The 11,874-nt window shown below is 37.2% G+C and overlaps 1 protein-coding gene and 1 long non-coding RNA gene across 3 annotated transcripts; one reads left to right on the top strand and one right to left on the bottom strand.

The window, feature by feature from the left end:
* Nucleotides 1-2,920: 2,920 nt before the first annotated feature.
* On the top strand, nucleotides 2,921-7,183 carry LOC309699617 (G2/M phase-specific E3 ubiquitin-protein ligase-like). Of its 2 annotated transcripts, none has more exons than XR_014274412.1 (5): nucleotides 2,921-3,678; nucleotides 5,255-5,436; nucleotides 5,650-5,822; nucleotides 6,098-6,312; nucleotides 6,429-7,183. XR_014274412.1 is itself a non-coding variant. In XM_082522726.1 (5 exons), exons 1-5 carry the CDS (start codon nucleotides 4,621-4,623, stop codon nucleotides 6,662-6,664), a joined length of 858 nt encoding a protein of 285 aa, XP_082378852.1. In that variant the 5' UTR covers nucleotides 4,512-4,620; the 3' UTR covers nucleotides 6,665-7,183. The 2 variants fall into 2 exon arrangements, 1 of the variants encoding a protein (XP_082378852.1); XM_082522726.1 differs by lacking the exon at nucleotides 2,921-3,678 and adding an exon at nucleotides 4,512-4,672.
* A 1,224-nt stretch (nucleotides 7,184-8,407) lies between these two features.
* On the bottom strand, nucleotides 8,408-11,156 carry LOC309699620. The gene is made up of 3 exons (XR_014274414.1): nucleotides 11,049-11,156; nucleotides 10,736-10,841; nucleotides 8,408-10,119 (listed from the first exon to the last, which is right to left on the bottom strand). It is a non-coding gene; the product is annotated as an uncharacterized lncRNA (long non-coding RNA).
* Nucleotides 11,157-11,874: the final 718 nt, after the last annotated feature.

Here is an 11,874-nt window from a genome sequence, read left to right as displayed (position 1 = left end):
AAAATACAAATAAACATTATTTCTCTCACTAATAAAATGTGTTTTCCTGATTGCAAATGTAGTATTTTGAATATGTTCAATAAAGCATTCAACACTAATAAAATGTGTGATTATTATCAATTTATATTAGTATGATCTCATTAGTTCATCTTCATTTAGGTTCAGGTATAAAGGTGAAATGATTCCCGAAATCATTAAATATAACCAGTGTTTCCCAAATAATCAGCATGAAACAATTTCAGTCAGTTAGTTGCAGCAATGCGTCACATCTATATGCATTTCTGACTTCAGGGCTGTGTGAGTGAGCAAACTGAAATGTTTAATGTGAATCTGGATTTTAAAAGAAGGAATAGTTAACACAAAAATACAGACTGATTATATATGAACAGGATAGATGTCATCTCCCGCAGGCGTGTCTTTGTGCTTTATTAATCTACACCAAAGGGGTGAATACCTGCTAACTACATTATACCCAAAAATATCAATTAGGTCACATTAGCTGCAAAATGCTAACTGCTATTTATTATTTATTTTTACCAGTGAAACCAATATAACATCTCCACATTCACAAATATACATTTCTGACATTCAAAAACAAAACAAAAACAAATCAGCGACCAATATAGCCACCTTTCTTTGCAAGGACACTCAAAAGCCTGCCATCCATGGATTCTGTCAGTGTTTTGATCTGTTCACCATCAACATTGCGTGCAGCAGCAACCACAGCCTCCCAGACACTGTTCAGAGAGGTGTACTGTTTTCCCTCCTTGTAAATCTCACATTTGATGATGGACCACAGGTTCTCAATGGGGTTCAGATCAGGTGAACAAGGAGGCCATGTCATTAGTTTTTCTTCTTTTATACCCTTTCTTGCCAGCCACGCTGTGGAGTACTTGGACGCGTGTGATGGAGCATTGTCCTGCATGAAAATCATGTTTTTCTTGAAGGATGCAGACTTCTTCCTGTACCACTGCTTGAAGAAGGTGTCTTCCAGAAACTGGCAGTAGGACTGGGAGTTGAGCTTGACTCCACCCTCAACCCGAAAAGGCCCCACAAGCTCATCTTTGATGATACCAGCCCAAACCAGTACTCCACCTCCACCTTGCTGGCGTCTGAGTCGGACTGGAGCTCTCTGCCCTTTACCAATCCAGCCACGGGCCCATCCATCTGGCCCATCAAGACTCACTCTCATTTCATCAGTCCATAAAACCTTAGAAAAATCAGTCTTGAGATATTTCTTGGCCCAGTCTTGACGTTTCAGCTTGTGTGTCTTGTTCAGTGGTGGTCGTCTTTCAGCCTTTCATACCTTGGCCACGTTTCTGAGTATTGCACACCTTGTGCTTTTGGGCACTCCAGTGATGTTGCAGCTCTGAAATATGGCCAAACTGGTGGCAAGTGGCATCTTGGCAGCTGCACGCTTGACTTTTCTCAGTTCATGGGCAGTTATTTTGCGCCTTGGTTTTTCCACACGCTTCTTGCGACCCTGTTGACTATTTTGAATGAAACGCTTGATTGTTCGATGATCACGCTTCAGAAGCTTTGCAATTTTGAGACTGCTGCATCCCTCTGCAAGATATCTCACTATTTTTGACTTTTCTGAGCCTGTCAAGTCCTTCTTTTGACCCATTTTGCCAAAGGAAAGGACGTTGCCTAATAATTCTGCACTCCCTGTACATGCAGGTGGATTGATTTGTTCGATAGTTGTGAAAGAGCGTAAGGTGAATACCGACACATACACAAAATAAAATGTTTTAATGAGCCAGTGTAAGCCCAGACAGACGACCTTTTACTAAAAATTGTGTTAGCTTGCAAGCTAGCGCCAGATATTCTTTTGTTCGTAAATCAAGGTCAGTACAACAAACACGATTACACGTAAAAAGCAGTAACCATCCTGTATTAAATACCGAGAAAGAGAAACGTTTTTCTAGAATCAATAACAGTTAAATATCAAAGGACGGCAAGAGGACGTGTGTACACGAATATGACTCCCGTTACACCAACGACACACCGACTCCACCATTAACATCCGGGTCATTCCCGGTCTGTCTGATGCAAGTTCCAACGGAGCGCTGAAACCAGCGGCACACCCTCTAAAAAACACACACACACACGGAGCTCCAACAGCAGCCCGAGGATACAGAGATAGCATAAAAAAGTGTTTTATTACTGATGAACCAGTAATGTAGAAAACCCTATCTCAGTATCAATAAAATGTCTCAGTAATAAAATACGTCAAAGCCTTCTTAGGTTGTGTAGTTTAAACCAAATTCGCAAAAACTACAAAACCAAGCACATTTCCAGTGTTGTTAGTTTTAACATTTATTTCAGTCAACTAAAAGTTTTTTTTTTCAAAATTGGTTTTAATTGGTTTGTTTTAGTTAAGAAAAGACTTCTTAACTTGTTTCTTTTCTTTTCTGATAAATGCTAACACCAAAACGCAACTTACTGCATAACATGCAAGGCTGTGATATATCAACCCAACAAAATATATTTTGTTATGTAAATATATAGAGAGCGAAAACAAAAAGGAAAAAACTGACACAAACGTTAAATGTATTTTCTTGTGCCATCTAGTGGGTGTAAAGACGAACTGTGTGCAGCAAAGCTGACTGTGCAGAGGGCATTTACTGCTTACTGTAAAATCATGTGAATATATAAATGTCTCCTTATATAAAAAAACAAAAGAAAAAAGTGACTGTAATCTATTTTGTTTGGGGATTTGTACACAGGTCTCTTTCAAAAAAGAGATTCAGATCTCACTGAAAACATATGTTTACATAATAACGCCTGTAGATGTAGCTTTAGAAACAGTTATTACTGATTTTAATTTTTAAATAGTTTTTATTTTTTAATTTAAAAAAGATTTTTTCTTTACTTTAAGTTTCTTTGTCATATAGCCTCTGTCATATTGTAACTTAAAACCATTAAAAAAATAATATCTTTATATCAGATATGTTGTTGGGGTTTTCTCTATATTATGTAGAGTCTTTACCTTACATTATAAAGCAATATGAGCAACTGTTGTTGTAACTTGGTACAATATAAATAAAACTTTGAATTGCCGGTTTAAATTCCTCAGAGGTTATGCTGCTCACTACTGAGTGGTACTTTAGACTAAAACCCTACACCTATTGCAACATAACTAAGGGAGGATTCAGGGTCACCTGGTCCAGCCCTAACTATATGCTTCAGCAAAAAGGAAAGTTTTAAGCCTAATCTTAAAAGTAGAGATAGTGTCTGTCTCCTGAATCCAAAGTGGAAGCTGGTTCCACTGAAGAGGGGCCTAAAAGCGGTTCTGCTTCTCATTCTACTTTTAAATATTGTGCTTAATTAAAAATATTAAATAGGCTGAACTCAATTTTTATCAAATTGTTATTAGAACTCGATTTAAATAAGTTACCAGTACTTTTTATGCAAAAACGCTGATAAACTCAATTTATTTGAGTTGTCTTAACATAGAAAAACTAAGTAAGCTGGAAGTTTTGCTTCTTAGTGCGGAAGGATGAAAGATGTGTTTTGAAAATGCCACGTCACTACCGTCCTCCTCCCTCGCGGATCAGTCCACATGTTCATGGTGCCAGCATTTGTTATGGAATATGTTTAGCAAACCTGGAGAAGCGTCAGCTCAAGATATTATTGTTGTCATTGCTGTGGATCTTTACGTGATACACTGACTTGGTGAGTAAATGTTTACTCTTATTCAAACTGATTTTGTGGCTTCTCTTAGTTTAGCACCAGGTTTATAGTCTTGCTAGCTAGTTAGTGTTAGCCTAGCGTTGCTGCTGCCGGTGTTCCAGATCAACTGGCGTTTAGATCAACTGGCGTTGGTCGAACAGATGTGTGGCAGTCTTGCGTTTCAGTAGCTCCTACCGACAAACCAGCAAAAAAACGCCAAATGTGTCATCTGTGACACTTGTGAGGTTGTCTCAAACACACTCCGTCAGTCTTGATGCTGTTGAACAACAAAATGTTTAAAAATGTGGCGAGTTTACCTGCGTGATATCCTCACGCGCGACGCGATCGCGAAAACAGCAAACAATTAACACCACGCCGATGTTGTTCACGGGACAGCAAGAGTAAACGATCGGGAGACTCTTGTCGTCGTTATCGTTCCCCTCGCACGTTTTATTTCTCCGGTTTCAGCGTTTTTGCTCCACAAGTACAGCGTGCTGTTTACTTTGTGCACTAACATGGACTCGAGTCAACCAGCGCCACCTCTGGCCAAGTGCCACAGTCTACAGCCAGATCAACCTGTGACACACATCTGCAGCACGTCTGAATTCGTTTCATGCACAACACATTTGTACCTTTCAATTGTGTCTGTTTGTGCGTCATGCAAATAAACCTTTGAAAATAATGAAATGATATCATATATTCCTTATTGGTACGGTGGCCCTGAGAGGCCAAACGGACTGCAACTTCAGAAAACCCATGCAAAAAGAAAAATGCTGCAAAAAGGAAAACGCTGCAAAAAGACAGACGCTGCACTGCAAAAAGAAAAACGCTGCAAAAAGAAAAGCGCTGCAAAAGCACACAAAGCACAACGGAAATAGGAAAAAAGATAACGGAAATGTTCCTGGGGAGACAATAACCCGACGGACCAGTTGCACGAACCAAAACATGCTAACCAGTGCGCTCGGACTGGGATACACTTCAAAGAAGTGGAGGAGAGGTAAATGTGTTGTAATCTCATGATTCTAATAATACTACAGATAAATAGGTGGTATTCAGAATACAGTTTTTTTGTTGAAATAAATAGATTACACATCATTATTTTCCTATTTCGTATGTTAGGCTATGCCCTCTCTATTTTTTGTTAATTCCACTCTGGTGGAAACCCAAACAAAACAAGCATTAAAAGGCTCTAATGCCTGTGTCTCAGTTTCGCACCCCATGCCACCTCTACTTGCGGCAGTATAATGTTTTCAAAATATTTTCAATAATTATTGTTCAAAAAATTATTTAATATGAAGGCAATAGGCAGAGTATTACAGGCATAGCGATAAAGGATGTGCCCTCATGTAGTCCGTGCTGCAGGGAGAATGGACTGCCATACACGTGAAGTTTCTGTGAGCCAGGGAGTGAGGAAAAGGAAAGTGGAAAAGTATGAGTTCTCACCTAGCAGAAAAGGGAGATGGAAGCATGTAAATATAATAATAACCACTGCAGCAAAAACAGTGCCTGTATCTATTTTTTTCACATTTTTTTCCATGGTCAAAATTACTTTATTATAATGAATCGTCTTTATCTTTAGCTGCAGATGAAAATGAATATTTCTACGTTGGAAGAATGATTGCAGTTTCCATTGTTCATGGTGGTCCAGGGCCATGTTGTTTATCTCCAAACTTCTTTATGTACCTTGTTGGAAAAGACAAGACATTCGAGGCACCAATTGATGATATACCAGATGAAGAAATCAAGAAGGCTCTACTAGAGGTAAATTTATGATGTTATGATTATGACAAACACCAATAAATGCGAATTTTTAGTTTTAGTTATCCACTTAACATAATCTTGGTAACTAACTGATGCCTGAAATGATTACGGAGTGTGTAATCCAAGACTGTTACATCGCACATTAATAGACAGCATGCGAAGGATGTCACTTGTGCATGTGTATGTGTGTGTAATATATATTTTTCTCTTTAGATAAAGAATGCAACATCTCTAAGTGAGCTCCGAGTAATCTCAGAAAAACACTCAAGCATGCTCCAGACAGCAGGATGCTGTCGATTCATGAGGACACTGGAGGATAAGAAGAAGGTAGTAGCGGATTACATTCAGTGGTACTTCATCTACCGAAACCATCTTTCCATCCAAAGGTATAGAATTCAGACTATTATGTGCCCATTTAACGAAATCTTTTCAGAAGAATAAATTGTTACTTTTTTTTATTCCTGTGAAATTTAAAGGATGGAAAAAACATATTCTAAATGCAAGACCTTTTTCAGGAGGACTTTTTTTTTGTAGCAGGATGAGTGTCTTAGCTAGATAAGAATGTTGGTTACTTTCTTAACACAGTAGTTTCCGATGTGAAGTTTTGCTTTCTTGCACAAATAACATTAAACATTTTATTAAAAATTAGACTGTTTTCTAGTTTCAGAAAGGGTCTAGCAACACTGGATTTTCTAAACGCCCTGGAACAGCATCCTTCACTCTTCTTCTCATTCATGTGCTACACTGAGACCAGGCAGACAGCTGATCTTCTTGAGAACATCTTCCATGTGCAATTTGGTCCACCTGGCAGCTCTAGGCGTCAAGAGGAGACAAGAGTACTAAGCTACTGGCAAGACTATCTGCTTTCTGTAGAAGGTATTAAATTTGGTTGAAAATGTTGAAATGAGTACATTTATGTCAGCAAAGTGTAATGGCCCCTTTTTCCTGTTTATTATCATTAGAAATAACTTTTATTCTCTTTACATTTTCAGAGAGAAATGGAAGTCTGTCTCTTGAAGACATCCTTATGTTTGCAACTGGACTGGGAGAAATTCCTCCTGCAGCAATTCAGCCAAAGCCACAACTTCTTTTCCAGACCACTTCACGCTTCCCTGTAGCAGATGTCTGTGCAAATACTATCAAAATCCCAGTGTTACACAGTTATGAGGACTTCCAAGAAGCCATGGATTATGGCATCCAGAACTCTCCTGGGTTTGGGCTTCCCTAAGGTCCAAGTCCTTTTGCTTTTAAGCCACATTTATGGTTTTAGCAAACATTTGAAGTTTGTGATTTTAAAATCTGAAAATTTTGTTTCTAATAATTTCTGTAAATCACATAAAGTTTAATGCATCGCAGAAAGTTCAATCAGGTTTTGGAATTTCAAAAGCATAGTATCATAGTGGGGCAATTGAACAAGTTAGACATATTTCACTGTGTTAAGAAATTGCCAATGTAACAAAATAAAACATTTCTGAAGTATTCTAATGTACTGAGACACGCTAGTATAATAACACAGGGAAAAAAATCTGATAAATTCAGTTAAAAGGCTTTATTTAATCAAACACTTCTGTGTTTGATTACATTTTTTGTAAGATATGCAAGTTGTTCTTGGAGTTAGAAAAAGAAAAACCCACATAAATACAGGTCTCGCTGAATGCTTTTGTAAACCTTTGTTTGTAAAACAGATCTCCAAATTAATCAATGTGTTTGTTACAACACCTAATTAAAAGGAACAAGTTATTTTGTACAGTATGGTCTTTTGATTTCTTCAGGTAGAAAGCGTACACACTGAAAAGTTGACGGTAGTGAAACTATTTATATAAAAACTATGGTACTATTTTTTTCAATACTCATTAAAGTTGGTTTGTGAGAATTAGTGTCAGTGGTAATTATACTCACATCTAGCAGATGATTTTACATTGACTTCTAAAGTCCAGTCATATTTTTGAGTGTTATATAATTTTCAACTGCAGTAGTCCAGTTGACTGGTCGAGGGAGCTCACTCTGTCTTTCCAAGTTTGTGAAATGAACCTGGAGATTGTCGTCCCCACATAGACTGTACTGAGCAGGTAGAATGTCATCAAACTGGTGCAGGATTTCTTGAGGCACTTGGAATCCACACTCTCTTCCACCATACCTTAGGTCAGTCAGAAAAATGAACAAATTCAGTCACTTCTCCAGGTACTATCTTTCAAGGTTACAGCAAAAGCGCAAAGTCAATCTTATAATTAAAAGTCAGTTCTGGAAATTGTGATTTTAAAGAATCTTAATTATGCATATATCTACATTTGTCATTTTTAGCCAAGATGTGATCCAAAGTTAAAATATGATTGTCTAACATTTTTTTTTTGGAAAAAAATATAAAAATAAAACGTAAGTGCATGAAGTCAGAGAACAGAACTAATGGCAAAACACAAGTGGCAGCTTTAATTTCTATTCAGCAAAAAGGTGAAAACAACAAAACACACTATTCAATTGCTAAAGTGTGTGTGATACCTGCTGTGAGTAACAGTTAGGGCAAATTGTTAAACCTAAATGACATACTGCTTACTTAACTCAAGTGGTTAGGTCAAGAAAGAAAAGAGTGCACATAAGGGATGGACTGTTCCTGAACCATTTTATAAATGAACAAAAGGTTTAATAACAGCAAGCTGGACAGGTATCCTGCACATACAATACACTATACTGAGGAAGAAAAATTTTAGTAAAACTATGAAATAAAATCCATGGACTAAATACATACCTATGAGGCAGGTGATACATGGCTTCTGGTTTACCAGATGGACAACAAGATTGGCGCACAGGTCGGATGGTGTGAGTGTTCCAGAGATCTCTGTACTCGTCAAGCTCTTTTTGCAAGACATTGAGGAAGACATATCGTAGAAGGCATTTATGTTCATGACTGCCGTTGAAAAGATGCCTCTCCCTCAGGTCACTGAAGAGTTCAATCCAGAACTGAGTTCTAATGGTGGAATGACAAGGCATATAAAATTTAATAACACAAGTGATTCAATGTAATTGTCCTCTTTAAACAAAAGTCGTAATCTTAAGAATATTGAAATGTGCGCAATTTCGTTCAAAGAAAAGCTTATTCACATGTTTTGAAGTGTTTCATCAATGCACTGCAGGAAAACAAAAGCAACTTCACACAAATAACAAAATTTAACAAAATGATTAATCCTTCTGTTATTCCTGCATTTGGCGGTTGAACTTAAGAAAAGTTGTAATATACAGATCTGTCCATATAAATGTACTATTTTGTTTCTACATGAACACTGAAGCTGTTATCACTTGTTAGATACCACACAGAAATCCAAAAACTAGTGAAAACATCAGTATTTTTTTTTTGGCACACAAAGTCGAAGAAATGTCTGAAACGAATGACCTCCTCTAACAAATTTCTGTCATGTTGGATCAATGTTCTTATATTACTCATATTACAGTTCTCAAATTTGAAGAATCCCTTGTTCTTTTATTTATATGACTCCCTACAGGTAAACTATTTGATCTAGATGTTAGTTTGGTACTACGTAGGCACACAAATTTGAATAAATTTTACTCAATTTTAAATACATCAATCTTTACTGATGCCATTGCCTCTAGGATTTATAAAAATTTATTAAAATGTTGAATGTCAGTTTGTTTGTTGTTTTTTATAGTTCCTTTTTAGGACTTTGTGGAATGTCTGAGTAGGATTTTCCTTTTGAGTGTGTTGTTTTAATACAAACAAATGTCACTGGTATACCAAACCATTTATTATATTTTTTGAAGCAGTTGTGCATCACATGAGAAAAATGTGTAGGTGACTATGTTTTTCTTTGTTTGTTTGTGACTGTAATTTAATATTTGAGTATAAAGCCCCACCCACAAAAAAAAAAAGTATATCGCTGACCACGAAACACCTTCAGAACCATTCAATTTTAGTTTCAGAATATATTTTAAAAGCCATGTACCTTTGCTTTCTGAACGAAGACCACCAACTTTCAATCCGTTGATTTGTAGTTGAGGTACCATACATATGACTGTGGGCTCCTGCAAGTTCATCTCCATGGTCTGATCTTAAAGCACAGTGAATGGCTGCCATTGTGCCATTTTCTGTGCCACAGTCTGTACGAAGGCATGCTGGAAGTTGACCAAACCGTGACAAGCACTCCATATAATATTTTGCAATGATACCTGGGTCATTATTTGAGCTGCCACAGCTGAGCCACATAACTTTCCTTGAAAATCCATCGACACATGCACTAATAGCAACACCAAAGGGCTTCAGCTTATCATAACCATCCACATGCCACACTTGATTTAGTCCTTCTGAAAAATATCCTCTTCGAACAAACCTGCGTTTACAGCGACGCTTAACACCATATGGATCTAGTCTTGAGAGTATGTGCATTACATCATTTCTTTTAACTTTCAGATTATACTTTTGTCGCAGTGTCTGACACATGGATCTGTAACCCAGAAGCTGACCTGAGCCTCTCAGTTCTTGTGTAACAGTGGAAATGACAATGTCAGTGGGAGTAAAGTCAGTCCTTCTAGTCATTCCAGCATCTTTTAGCCTCCTCTTTAATGTTCTCAGACTCATACAAATATTATGCTTGTTTTCAAGAAAATCCAGGATCACTTCATATGTATGGCCCTCAGAGAAATACTTAGTGATGATGTCTGTGACTGAGACTGGGCCTAATGTTGAAGAGAAAACATGAAAAGATAATTACGACCGCAGGAATCCATAAATGCACTTAATAAGTGTTTTTTAAAAAAAAATACCACATCTGAAACAAGTCTCAATAAACATGACTCAAGTATTTAATCTTCTTGATGTGTGCTTAAATAAAGGCCAGCAAAAGCTCAAAGAACATGGACCAGGATTCAGGACTTATCACTCTCATTAAGACCTCTATGCTGACAACTCAAAATGAGCAAAATTAGAGAAGTTAGAAGAATTTCGTCACTGTGTACATATGCCCTATTAAGTCATAAACTAGTTTTTAAAATTATGCTGTAGAACCGGTGGCAGGCTTAAACCAGAATACAGTTCTTAGTACCTAGCAGTTCATGCCTTTGCGTTTTTGGAATTCTGATTTATCTTGGCATACAGAGTCTTTATCAATACAAAAACCTTAGAATAAGGAAATGAATATAGTACTTTGGAATGGCATATGAATAATAATCCCCCCCCAAAAAAAAAAAAAAGTTTAACATTCACTACTGAAGCTACTGTGGTGTATATAAGTCATTATGAAGCAATTAAAAGGTGAGCAATAAATACTAGAACTTAGGAAAGTGAAGTGCTTACCATTCTCTATAAAAGGTGCTAAAACTTGAATGTTAGTTCCACAGGACCCACAAAAAACTCCAATTTGCCCCACTAGCTGGATTCCACAATATGGACAATACATTGCCTGATGAAGACACAATGCCAAATTAAAACCTGAACACATTAACTGCAATATTCCTTAATGACTTTGACTTATTAGTATTTGTTCTCGAGTTTAAAAAAGCTTCATTTCTAAGGCTACATTAAACATTATCTTTGTTAGAATTATCTTTGAATGTATATTCCAGATATCTGTAGTATTATTAGAATCATGAGATTACAACACATTTACCTCTCCTCCACTTCTTTGAAGTGTGTCCCAGTCCTAGCGCACTGGTTAGCATGTTTTGGTTCGTGCAACTGGTCCGTCGGGTTATTGTCTCCCCAGGAACATTTCCGTTGTCTTTTTTCCTATTTCCGTTGTGCTTTGTGTACTTTTGCAGCGCTTTTCTTTTTGCAGCGTCTTTCTTTTTGTAGCATTTTTCTTTTTGCAGTGCAGCGTTTTTCTTGAAGTTGCAGTGCAGCGTCTTTCTTTTTGCAGCGTCTTTCTTTTTGCAGCGTTTTCCTTTTTGCAAGTGTTTTCTGAAGTTGCAGTCCGTTTGGCCTCTCAGGGCCACCGTATATTGGCCTAAATTTGTACAAAATTCCAAATTATATACACAAAGTCATAGAAATCACCACTCCAATTGGTCATCATGATTTTAATATTCTCTTTTCCCATAACAATGAAATACACCTTGGACAAATATGACACATCAATATTTCATTAGTGTTGTCACATCACATCCTGTAAGCATCGTCTGCCTGTGTCTTTTCCCTGGAAATTAATATTTCCAGCCAATATAGGCAATCCATCAACATGGCTGGAGAGTTGGTAGTTATATACAGTCTGTATAAGTGTGGTTAATCTAATGAACATTTGTAAGGAGACGGCAGTTACTGTGAATTCACAGCAGTTACACAGTGATTAGTAATAAACAGAGCCAGTGAGAGTGAGTGGATTTAAGAAAGTCAGTGACTCAGGTGTGTCACTTGGTTTGTCATCTGTTTGTGAGACTGGAGGAGACGCAGAAATCTTTTGTTTTAAATCTTAGTTAGGAAGGTTCCTGTTTGAAAAC

Source organism: Aulonocara stuartgranti (genome assembly GCF_965226115.1).
Source record: "Aulonocara stuartgranti genome assembly, chromosome: 22".
In the NCBI taxonomy this organism is placed as follows: domain Eukaryota; kingdom Metazoa; phylum Chordata; class Actinopteri; order Cichliformes; family Cichlidae; genus Aulonocara; species Aulonocara stuartgranti.
Note: the sequence above shows the minus strand (reverse complement) of the source record. Positions and strands in the feature narration are given on the sequence as shown.

Excerpts from the sequence above, each read along its gene's own strand:
- LOC309699617 (XM_082522726.1), top strand. The coding sequence starts at position 4,621 with ATGCTAACCAGTGCGCTCGGACTGGGATACACTTCAAAGAAGTGGAGG. Across the intron at positions 5,437-5,649 it reads TCAAGAAGGCTCTACTAGAG|ATAAAGAATGCAACATCTCT; the intron begins GTAAATTTATGA and ends TTTTCTCTTTAG. Across the intron at positions 6,313-6,428 it reads CTATCTGCTTTCTGTAGAAG|AGAGAAATGGAAGTCTGTCT; the intron begins GTATTAAATTTG and ends TTACATTTTCAG.